Source organism: Pollachius pollachius, assembly GCF_949987615.1.
Source record: "Pollachius pollachius genome assembly, chromosome: 2".
Taxonomy (NCBI): domain Eukaryota; kingdom Metazoa; phylum Chordata; class Actinopteri; order Gadiformes; family Gadidae; genus Pollachius; species Pollachius pollachius.
In genome coordinates this window covers 42,870,332-42,882,592 of record NC_136935.1, presented here as the reverse complement: position 1 = coordinate 42,882,592, position 12,261 = coordinate 42,870,332, and the positions used below count along the sequence as shown (strand labels likewise).

At 41.7% G+C, this 12,261-nt stretch overlaps 1 protein-coding gene across 1 annotated transcript; it reads left to right on the top strand.

The window, feature by feature from the left end:
• Window positions 1-5,785: 5,785 nt before the first annotated feature.
• On the top strand, window positions 5,786-10,427 carry LOC307071723 (cytochrome P450 3A30-like). The gene is given in 14 exon segments (XM_079730789.1): window positions 5,786-6,132; window positions 6,404-6,497; window positions 6,653-6,705; window positions 6,907-7,006; window positions 7,458-7,571; window positions 7,810-7,901; window positions 8,027-8,175; window positions 8,362-8,489; window positions 8,593-8,674; window positions 8,823-8,923; window positions 8,926-8,985; window positions 9,281-9,507; window positions 9,678-9,840; window positions 10,236-10,427. Coding segments are annotated over 14 exon segments (1,518 nt in total). The 5' UTR covers window positions 5,786-6,061; the 3' UTR covers window positions 10,320-10,427.
• Window positions 10,428-12,261: the final 1,834 nt, after the last annotated feature.

Sequence of the window (12,261 nt, the reverse complement as noted above, 5' to 3'; positions counted from 1 at the left end):
GAGTCACTGGGTCACGTGGCATGGAAGCTATTGAAAGAAATATGATCATTCCTGCATATTAATATTCATATAAAATAGAGGAAGCACTAAAATACCATAAAAAGTGCTGTGTCCTAAACTTAGGCTTTAGTTCTACAATTGGATACTGGTTTGGAGTCACTGGGTCACGTGGCATGGAAGCTATTGAAAGAAATATGATCATTCCTGCTTATTAATATTCATATAAAAGAGAGGAAGCACTAAAATACCATAAAAAGTGGTGTGTCCTAATCGTAGGCTTTAGTTCTACAATTGGATACTGGTTTGGAGTCACTTGGTCACGTGGCATGGAAGCTATTGAAAGAAATATGATCATTCCTGCTTATTAATATTCATATAAAATAGAGGAAGTACTAAAATACCATAAAAAGTAGTGTGTCCTATTCTCAGGGTTTAGTTCTACAATTGGATACTGGTTTGGAGTCACTGGGTCACGTGGCATGGAAGCTATTGAATGAAATATGATCATTCCTGCATATTAATATTCATATAAAATAGAGGAAGCACTAAAATACCATAAAAAGTGGTGTGTCCTAATCTTAGGGTTTAGTTCTACAATTGGATACTGGTTTGGAGTCACTGGGTCACGTGGCATGGAAGCTATTGAATGAAATATGATCATTCCTGCATATTAATATTCATATAAAATAGAGGAAGCACTAAAATACCATAAAAAGTGGTGTGTCTTATTCTTAGGGTTTAGTTCTACAATTGGATACTGCTTTGGAGTCACTGGCTCACGTGGCATGGAAGCTATTGAAAGAAATATGATCATTCCTGCTTATTTATATTCATATAAAATAGAGGAAGCACTAAAATACCATTAAAAGTGGTCTGTCCTATTCTCAGGGTTTAGTTCTACAAGTGGATACTGGTTTGGAGTCACTGGGTCACGTGGCATGGAAGCTATTGAATGAAATATGATCATTCCTGCTTATTAATATTCATATAAAATAGAGGAAGCACTAAAATGCCATAAAAAGTGGTGTGTCCTATTCTTAGGGTTTAGTTCTACAATTGGATACTGGTTTGGAGTCACTGGGTCACGTGGCATGGAAGCTATTGAATGAAATATGATCATTCCTGCATATTAATATTCATATAAAATAGAGGAAGCACTAAAATACCATAAAAAGTGGTGTGTCTTATTCTCAGGGTTTAGTTCTACAAGTGGATACTGGTTTGGAGTCACTGGGTCATGTGGCATGGAAGCTATTGAAAGAAATATGATCATTCCTGCATATTAATATTCATATAAAATAGAGGAAACACTAAAATACCATAAAAAGTGGTGTGTCCTATTCTCAGGGTTTAGTTCTACAAGTGGATACTGGTTTGGAGTCACTGGGTCACGTGGCATGGAAGCTATTGAAAGAAATATGATCATTCCTGCATATTAATATTCATATAAAATAGAGGAAGCAATAAAATACTATAACAAGTGGTGTGTCTTATTCTTAGGGTTTAGTTCTACAATTGGATACTGGTTTGGAGTCACTGGGTCACATGGCATGGAAGCTATTGAAAGAAATATGATCATCTCTGCATATTAATATTCATATAAAATAGAGGAAGGAATAAAATACTACAACAAGTGGTGTGTCTTATTCTAAGGGTTTAGTTCTACAATTGGATACTGGTTTGGAGTCACTGGGTCACATAGCATGGAAGCTATTGAAAGAAATATGATCATTCCTGCATATTAATATTCATATAAAATAGAGAAAGCATTAAAATACCATAAAAAGTGGTGTGTCCTCTTCTTAGAGTTTAGTTCTACAATTGGATACTGGTTTGGAGTCACTGGGTCACATGGCATGGAAGCTATTGAAAATACTGCAAGTATTTTGTATTGATATATTTACGTGAAGTAATTTATTGACGGTCCCTAAATCAGTTTCCAGCGATTCACCGCGAGGCTCTGCGAGGTGCGCTAACCGTTCTCCTGCTGCTATTGTCGGGCAAATCTCCGTGAAGTCGCGGCTGGAACTGGACTGAATATCCGTCGAATATCCAACCTAAAACTAAGTTCACCGCGGTCCACTGATGGCTTTAAAGACCTGAAGCATCTGGCGGAAAGAACGGTAAAGCATGAAAGTAGCAAAGCTCATATCAATTGCGCCATGAAATTGGGACTATTGGGACGGGTCAACATCATGGCACAGCTGGACAGTGCTTATCAGCGGAGCATTTTAGAGCACATCAAGCAGGCGGAGGAAAACCGATATGTACTGGGGAGACTGATATCGTGCCTAAAGCTGTGTGGGAAGTGTGAACTGGGTCTGCGTGGTCACGATGAGTCAGCCGACTCTGTAAACCCAGGCATTTTTAGGTGCATTTTTGAAACGATGTGCGAGGTCGACACCAGGCTGAGACGTCACTACGGTTCGGAGCCTACGTTCAAGGGGACATCAAGCACCATTCAGAACGAACTCCTGGATTGCATGTTTGAGGTCTACAGGTTTGAGATGGCCAAGCAATTGCGGGACACCCAGTTTGTAGCTGTCCAGGCGGATGAGACCACTGATGCCTCATGCAAATCGCAAATGGTCATAGTCCTGAGATACATGGTGGACAGCAGCGTCACAGAGCGGTTTCTTGAGTTCATTGAAGTGAAGGACAAAACTGCCATTGGCCTTTCTACTGCTATGAAACATGTCCTCGACCCACTGGGACTGACTGACAAGCTCATAGCCCAAACCTATGACGGGGCAGCGGTTATGCGTGGCAGTGTAGGCGGCGTGCAAGTACTTGTTAAGGAAAGCTACAAAAACGCAATATTTGTACATTGCTACGCACACCAGCTGAACCTAACTCTGCAGCAAGTATGTGCATCCAGGATCAGTGAGCTGAAGGTGTTCTTTGCTGATCTGTCTGGATTCGCCACGTTCTTCTCCACCTCACCGAAAAGAACGGCTGCTCTGGCAGAGACATCGGACAGGCGGATCCCGCGGCCACCCGGCGCCCGATGGAATTTTAAAAGCAGGACCGTGAATGTGGTATGGGAAACTCGCGAAGATATACTGGAGTGTCTGGATAACATTCGCACTAAACCAGGATGGGAGGCATTCGGCCTCTCCATTCACCTGCGGGACCGTACGTTTCTCCAGCTGCTGGAGTTCTTTGCCAGAGTTATGCCAGAAGTGGATATTTTGTATGGCATACTACAGAAAAGAGAGATTGACGCATCTGGGGTGAATCGTGCAGTGGAGAATTTCAAAGTGCACGTGAAAGAAATCAGAGAGAAAGCAGATGAGATTGTTAACCAAGCCAGTGAGGAGCCGGGCACATCAAAGCGCAGGAAAACAAATACGCCTGCCGTGATGAAGGAGGCCTGTGATACGATGATTGCGCAAGTGGAGGACCGGTTCTCACAGAGTGACCATCTTATTGCCGCACAACTGGTGGACTGCACACTGTTCCCAAAGTTTGTTAAGTCATCCCCGGAGGCCCAACTCGCCTGTGCTATCAAGCTCTGGCCCACAGCTCTGATGAACGAGGGGAAGCTGCAAACTGAGCTGACTCTTTTTTATGGACACACTGAGCTGCACACAGGGAAATCTGCACTGTTGCTGTTCAAGGCCATTCACGACAACAACCTGCAAGAGGCCTTGTCTGAAACCTGCACTCCACTCAGCATCATCATCACAACCCCCATGACGTCTGCGGAGTCTGAGGAACTTTTCAACGCTGAAAAGGATAAAGACTTTCACTAGGAACACGATGGGACAGAAGAGACTGAACGCCCTCTCCGCTTTCTATTGAAAACACCTTCATTAATGGACTGCTGGATTTTAACGACAAAGTAATCGAGAGGTTTGCTCAAGCAAAGAACCGTCGAGCCAACTTCCTTTTTAAGTGATCGGCATTGGTGAGTCAAAACCTTTTTTTTTTTTTTTTTTGAGCTGAAGGAGATCGTCTTTTTTGTTTTAATAAATTATGGAAGTTATTGAAGCTATGTGTCTGTCTAATTGTTTTACTTTAATGCTATATTATAGTGCGTACCGTGTTGGCGCTCTGAGATTCTTTGGAACGAATAGTGCGTTTAAAATATAATGCAATATTATTATTATTATTATAGGCAACATCTTTGTGTCGTACTGAGCGCTAAAGCATGTGAAATGTATTTGAAATAGGATGTCTGCTCCCTGCTGGCACTCAAAATGCAGCCCATAGTATACCTGACTGGTCTATATGCGTAGGCCTACTGTTATAATAATCAGCTACCTCTATTTTTGTGACGTAATATGACGTCATATAAATTTGCCCCACCAGAAATTTCAGGCTAAAATCGCCACTGTACAGTACTTATCCCCGGTAAGCAGGTCTCGAAAACGTTTGGTACAGGAATTTCCGAAGGGGGCACAACCATCAGAATTTATATTGATTGTGTAAAAAATTGCCGATTTATATGCAAATCTAAAACCTTAACACGTGTGTGAATATTGTGTGTCGATAGCTCAGAATTAGGAGTTTAAAAAAAATGGTGGTTTTGAAGAACAAAGACGGAGGGATAACTGCATCAAGGGATGACTGCACCAGTGATTTGCTTGAAAAGGGCCACTGTTTAATACTGGAGACCTAGGTTTACTTATTAGACGGGTGCGTGACTTACCCAGGTCTATCTTATCTTCATGATTGCATTATAAGGTACAAAGGTATTGTTTTTCTCAATGTTATCGAAATGTTGCACTATACAGCATCCCGTCCGCGGCAAGCAATAACAAACATACCTTAATAGAGAAGGCGAAAGCTCGTTTATGTTTTATGACATTGTGAATATAGGGCAGAAGGGATGTATGAGGCAAACTAGGCATGTGTCCAACATCTCTAGGTTTGCAATTTCAAATGTTCATGGTCATTTTTTTACTTTCTTGTAGACATCCAGGAACGTTTTTTGTATTTCAAAAATAATGTGCACTGGATATTCATGAATATTCATTAATTTGGGTTCTCTCTGGATTTTACTGCTACTAGTTTTACCTATGGAGGGTTTCTTTGACCTTGTTAAAGGAATCCAATAAGTGTGTGTGTAGTTTACGATGTATAATCCTAAAAAGATAAATACAAAAAGCAATAATTCACAACAATCAAACTAACTTAGTTGATCAAATACAATGATTTGGATTTACAAAACGAATTAACAATGCAATTTTGAAAATCGTTAGGAATTAAAAGTACAATTTGCTATTATTTTTTATTTTTTACAGTGACCTTATTAGGTATCCTAGTGAATCTGTTCATACCTATTGTTCTTGTAGGGTTTGGGTATTATTATTCTGGTCTATCTCAGGGGCGGACATAAAGGTCTCTACAACGTTTGGTAGGCTACAGAAATCCCGTAGGGGGCGCTACCATTCCTAGTCAAATAACTAAAACTTAATCTTAGGGTAAATGCTTTATTTTGCAGGCGGAAGATTATTGAATTGGTAAAAAAAAAAAAAAAAAAGGAAAATCGAAATACCTTGAATTGATATTGATTGTGTAAAAAATGGCAGATTTATATGCAAATCTAAAAATTAACACGTGTGTGACCATTTGTGTCGATAACTCAGAATTGGAATAAAAAAATGGTGTTGAAGGGCAAAGACAGAGGCATAATTGCGACTAGGAGTAATGACTGCACCCATGATTTGTTTGAGAAGGGCGGCCGCTGGGACGGGCGGTGCGTGGGCTGTGAATACATTGCGTGACAGTCCGTGCATTCCTAGATAAGGTTGTTATTTCTGATGCAGTAGATGAAACACTACACATGCCACACTGCTTTTCACTTTTTTTAATACACTTCATCTACAGTTTATGCCATATCACATGTCTCTCGTGTAATATGCATAGTCCTTTCTAGTCAACTATTAACCTGAGCCATAGACCCAATTCGTCATCTGTCACCTCTCGCACACTCCTGCCTGTGTCAACTGCGGAGCAGGCAGCAAGCTTCCCTTTCCCGGAGTGGACTTCTTAAGGCTTGTACCCATAGAGTGAAGAGACAAGCCGGGGAAGAGAGGAAGAAGAAAGAAAGAAAATGGGCTATCTCCCCTATCTCTCTACGGAGACGTGGACCCTGTTGGTTGCCGTAATCACACTGATCGTTGTGTAAGGAACTTCCTTTATTTATGTCTGTTTTATGTTACTCAAGAGTGTGTGTTTGTCTAATTTTATCCAACGCTGTAATAGAGTGATGCAAACGTGCAGGTCCACAAAAAGCTATTTCACATCCTCATGATCTGTTATATTAAAGTAGATGATTATTGTTTTTAGATGTGGATACAACTTTTTCAAATGATAATGCCAAAATTATATAGTGGAGCTTTTGGAATAATGAACAGTTTTTCACAATATCATGTCATCAACTGTTTATGCACAGGTATGCCTACTGGCCCTATGGCGTCTTTAAAAGGATTGGTGTCCCTGGTCCCAAACCAATTCCATTCTTCGGAAACATGCTAGCATACAAAAGAGTAAGGACAGGAGAAACACAAATCGAACCAAATCAATTTTCATGTTATTACGATTGCCCGGGCCTAACTCTGAGTGGCTGTTTATAAATTTAGTTACAATGTCACCCTTAAGTTATGCTGTGTTTGTTGTTCAACTGCATTATTCTTATTCCTAGGGCTTTACCACATTTGACATGGAGTGCTTCAATAAGTATGGAAAAACATGGGGGTGAGTAGGCCTCAGGTTTTTACCTTTGTTTCTGAACTACTGTACAGTTTTGATATCATCCCACCTGTTAGCCTGTATGCAATGACACATGCATCAAATTAGTGTATGAATACATCTGTTTACGTAACAATCTATGTAATAAATATTTTTGTTATAGATGGTATAAAATTATGTGTTGTTGTGGTTGTTGTTGATACTTAGCATCTACGACGGAAGACAGCCGGTGCTGTCCACCACAGATGTGTCCCTCATTAAGACCGTTCTCATCAAGGAGTGCTACTCTCTGTTCACCAACCGCAGGGTAAGGACTAACCAACCAATCCCCACGTTTCCCTGGAGCTGGCTTTGACCCACTTGATTTGCACTGTATTAATATTGCAATACATTAATAATATCACTTGACTGTATATGAATACTGTGTATCTAATCCACTTGATCATTTAGTATCTTACTGTTCATATTTATCGTATTGTCCATCTATGCTGCTCTTATCCATTATACCCATCTTATGCTGCTCATACTTCTTCAGGTCACTTTAATTTTACTGCTGTATTGCAGTATATGAAAAATAAACTTAAGTGCTTACTTAAGTGCTCTTTTGTACTTCTATTTAGATCTCCAAATGCATTTCGTTGTCACTCTGCAAAATGACAATGAAGTTGAATCAGAATCTGAACAGACCAAGTTTTTAAAAAAGATAGGGAAGCGCTGGAGAGAAGAAATTGTCTTCCTTAACACTGTGTGTCCTGCAGAACTTCCGTGTGAACGGACCTCTCTACGACGCCGTCTCGATCGCTGAGGACGACCAGTGGAGGAGGATCCGGAGTGTCCTCTCTCCCTCCTTCACCTCTGGGAGACTGAAGGAGGTGAGTGCCTCTCCTGGACAAACCGGCCGGTCCGGTTCTCTCAGGCCTTGGATTTAACAGTCATTCAACATGTGCAGCGTTGTTACTCAACAGTGATCGAAATCACCTAAGAACATGGAGCAAGAGCAGAAAAGCAAAACAAAGCAGAAGGAGCTCATCCCTCCTTTGTAACCGCACACTTTCCATGAATCCGTGTGTCTCTGTTTCAACATGTGTGATCTGCTGACTGTGGGCCTAGATGTTCATCCTCATGAAGCAACACTCGGCAAACCTGGTCAGGAGCATTTCAAAAAGGGTGGACAACAATGAAGATGTGCTAGAGCTGAAGGAGTAAGAAACTCATCCAAATAACTCAGGATAAAACAAAGATATTTACACAGGATTTTTGTTTATAGAGAGTGTGTGTGTGTGTGTGTGTGTGTGTGTGTGTGTGTGTGTGTGTGTGTGTCACACAGATTCTTTGGACCCTACAGTATGGATGTAGTGACCAGCACATCCTTAAGTGTGGACATAGACTCACTCAACAACCCTTCAGACCCCTTTGTCACCCACATCAAAAAGATGCTGAAGTTTGACCTTTTCCAACCAATCTTCCTTCTTATTGGTAAAATATTTGAGTGAATGGGGTTACATAATGGATCCAATAATCAGTATAAAAACCAGAAAAGGTAGCGGAGAAGAGAGGAGGGTGTCATTGAGCTAGCTCCAAGATAGATACCTAAACCCGACCAGCTTGTTAATGAAATGTATCTGTTGACTTGCTCAATGGACCGTTCCTCTGTACCCCCAGCTTTCTTCCCCTTCTTGGGGCCCATCTTTGAGAAGCTGGAGTTCTCCTTCATCCCCACATATGTCACTGACTTCTTCTATGCCTCACTGCAGAAGATCAAAGCAAACCGCGAGGCTAGCCAAAACAAGGTATGAATATATGTGTGTGTGTTTGTGTATTATTCAGGCCTCTGCATTTCTTCGTCCCGAGTCATGATGTCATGTCTCCTATGACAAATGCTTTTGATCGCAGAGTGGTCGAGTGGATTTCCTCCAGCTCATGATAGACTCACAGAGGAAAGATGAAGAATCTAATGGACAGGAGCCCATGAAAGGTGTGTGCATTCACACACACACACACACACACACACACACACACACACACACACACACACACACACACACACACACACACACACACACACACACATCTATAAATACGCATACACACACTCTAAAGATGTTCAACTTCTGTAACTGCAGGTCTGACGGACCATGAGGTGCTCTCCCAGGCCATGATATTCCTCTTTGCCGGCTATGAGACCACTAGCAGTTCTCTGGGTTTCTTGGCGTACAACCTTGCCTTGAAAACCCGGAGGTTATGACCAAGCTGCAGCAGGAGATAGACTCCACCTTCCCTAACAAGGTATGGAGGGAGAAGACAGGAAAGTCCCAAGAGAAGTTAGGATGGGAACACATCTTAATTATTATTTTATATGTATCAACATATGTCCACCCCCCCACACACACACACAAACACACACACACACACGATTGTGGGGGGAATTATACAGGAATATATTTCTTATATATATTATTATATATATGTTAAAGAAAGAGTTGGTTATTTTGCTCATTGCTGTGGTTGTGTGTGTGTGTGTGTGTGTGTGTGTGTGTGTGTGTGTGTGTGTGTGTGTGTGTGTGTGTGTGTTCGTCTACAGGGTGCTGTGGACTACCAGGCTCTAAACCAAATGGAATACCTTGACAGCGTTATCAACGAGTCTCTCAGACTATACCCCATTGCCTTGCGTCTCGAGCGTGTTGCCAAGGCAACCGTAGAGATCAACGGTTTGGTCATTCCTAAAGGAACTGTTTTCATGGTACCCTTGTGGGTCATGCACCGGGACCCTGACTTGTGGCCGAATCCTGAGGAGTTCAAACCAGAAAGGTCACGACCTTAAGCTTTGTTATTGTGTGTTTGTTCGAGCCAAAAAGGTGTGAATTCTGACCCTATCTGTGTGTGTGTGTGTGTGTGTGTGTGTGTGTGTGTGTGTGTGTGTGTGTGTGTGTGTGTGTGTGTGTGTGTGTGTGTGTGTGTGTGTTTTGCACACCGTTCAGGTTCAGCAAGGAGAACAAGGAAACGATTGACCCGTACACATATATGCCCTTTGGGGCTGGCCCCAGGAACTGTATCGGTATGCGTTTTGCTCTGGTGATGATGAAACTAGCCATGGTGGAGATCCTGCAGAAGTTCAGCTTCGCTGTGTGCGACCAAACAGAGGTGAGGTCACACACTTGCATTTGTAACTGACCCTGTAGTAGAGGGCTTCACAGGTCTATGAAAACCAGAGGATCTGATCCAGAACCCGTAGGGGTTAGGGTCCTCTTTTGATTATGGTCAATTGTGCCTGGGTTAAGTCAAATTCTGTTACCGTGAACCCGGGTCTGTTTATCAATATGTGTAGAACTGGAGTGGATCCAGGAACCCCTAACCATTAGGATCAGATTACAAGAGCGCAAAATAAGGGGAAAAAAACTTTGAGCATCCAATCTATCCCAGAAAGAGTTTCCCGGTTCAGTTAGGTCATGTTGGACCCTTGAAGACTTCTACACTGTAGCAAGCTAGCGACTGCCTACTATCCTGTTGTCATAACTCTGATCATCTCGTCTCCTCAGATTCCTCTTGAAATGGACGTCCAGGGCCTGCTGATGCCCAAACGGCCGCTTCGAATTCAGCTCGTACCCCGTTCTGACCACTGAGGAAGGCAGTGACAAACTACCAGCCACTGACAAATGAAGCATACATGCACCTTTCTTGTGTGTATTTTTTTTTAATAGCAAACCATCCATCAAATTTTATGCACTTATTAAAACACACAAAGTGGGTGTCTGTACGCTGTATTTGAATGTACTTTGGTCTAGGGAATGACATTCTGTCTCTAAACCTGTTGAGTTTACCAAATCAAACACATTGTCCCACAAAACCCAGACCAAGAAAATCAGAATAATGGTTAATATTATTTTGATATCAACTTTGGGAAGTATTTGGTCATAACATATGTAGGCGGTGTACCACATAGTTCTACAATTCAATGTTTAAATTCAAAATCACACATTACCAGGCCTATATAATCAGGGAGAAACGCTAAGATTGTTTACGATTGATTGCCCTATCCTTCTTCCGATTTGAATTTGCCCTGCAGAAGGGTCTGGGGCATGGACCTACCCGTAGGTGTGGTTTGGGTGTAACGTGCAATAAACCAATGAGAGTGCCAGCTCCCATCCCCTTTAAGAGCCATGAGCGCATTTGAATCTGACGAGTTGATATTTTGACAGCGCTTATGCAGTCTTCGATGAGACAGATGCACATGAATTTAAAACTTCAAATGGCTGTTTATGGCCAAATAATATGGCCTTATTCACACATGGAATAAGGTTTTCTTCCAAAACTTCAGAAATACTGATTCCTCAAATAAATTTCAGCAAAGAAAACTTAACACACACATGATATGCGGTAACTGTGGTTCTATTTAATGATATACGCAAGACATTATAAACATCGTTTCTTATCAGTATTGTATGCATTATCGTAATCGACTTGTGCTCCTAATGTGCATGTGTCCCCCCGTTAATATACATTGCCATGGAATGTATTATGCGTTACATGTTTAGCTTGCGTGTGTTTAAACAGATGGACGCACACACGCGCGCCCGCATTCATTCATTCTTTTTAACACTCACTCGCGGTAAAACTATGTTTTCTCACGATCAAATACTCATCAATCCTAAAAGTTATGGGCATGTACACGATGTCTGTGTCAAGAAAATATGTGTTTGCTGTGCGGTGTTTGCCGATGCATTGATTTAAAAGTACAACTTATTACCGCTGTATCAGCTGTTCTTTCCCAAATAATTTACCAAGAATGTGGGGCTAGGTAGATGAGAGAAGCAAAGTGTATGCGCGAGGTGCACAAGCAACATTATGAATGCGCCATTAAAATAGCATCTGAACAACGCGCCACTGACTTTAAACCATGTGTTTCCTGGTTTGTGGCACAAATGGTTTCTGAAACTGCAAAATAGCGCCAGGGAACGTTTGCGCCAGAACACGCCTTCTCCTTTCGCCGAACCGCCCCTTGGGGCGCAAGATCATTCCCTAATTTACCGACGCGTGGCGCAGGAGGGAAAAGAACGCTCTGCGCCAGTTGCAAACTAGCAACGACACATGCGCCAGTGATTAAGTCAATTGCGCCGGATGCAAGATAGGGCCCAAGGTCTTTTCACGACTGGACTACTACTTTATGTGAAATATTACCCATATCGATAACAGACCATGCTCCTGTCATAATGGATTTGAGCATGAACATAGATAAAGGGGAAACACTTTGGAGAATGAATAACTCACTTATGGGGGACCAGGGTATTAAGGAGAAAATGGCACGTAGAATCCAGTTCTACTTTGAGATCAATGACAGTGGGGAGGTATCGTTCATTATATTATAAGAAGCTGTAAAATCAACAGTCCAAAAGAGAAATAATTGAAGAGAGAAATTGAAAAACAGCTTATGCTCTGCAGACAAAGCCACTATGATAACAATCCTGAAGCATTGAAAAAGTTGGCTTTTAACTTGAAGAAACAACATGAAAGATCTATAATAGCCACTATCAAGGATAAAAATGGCACTTATAAGAGGGGGAAATT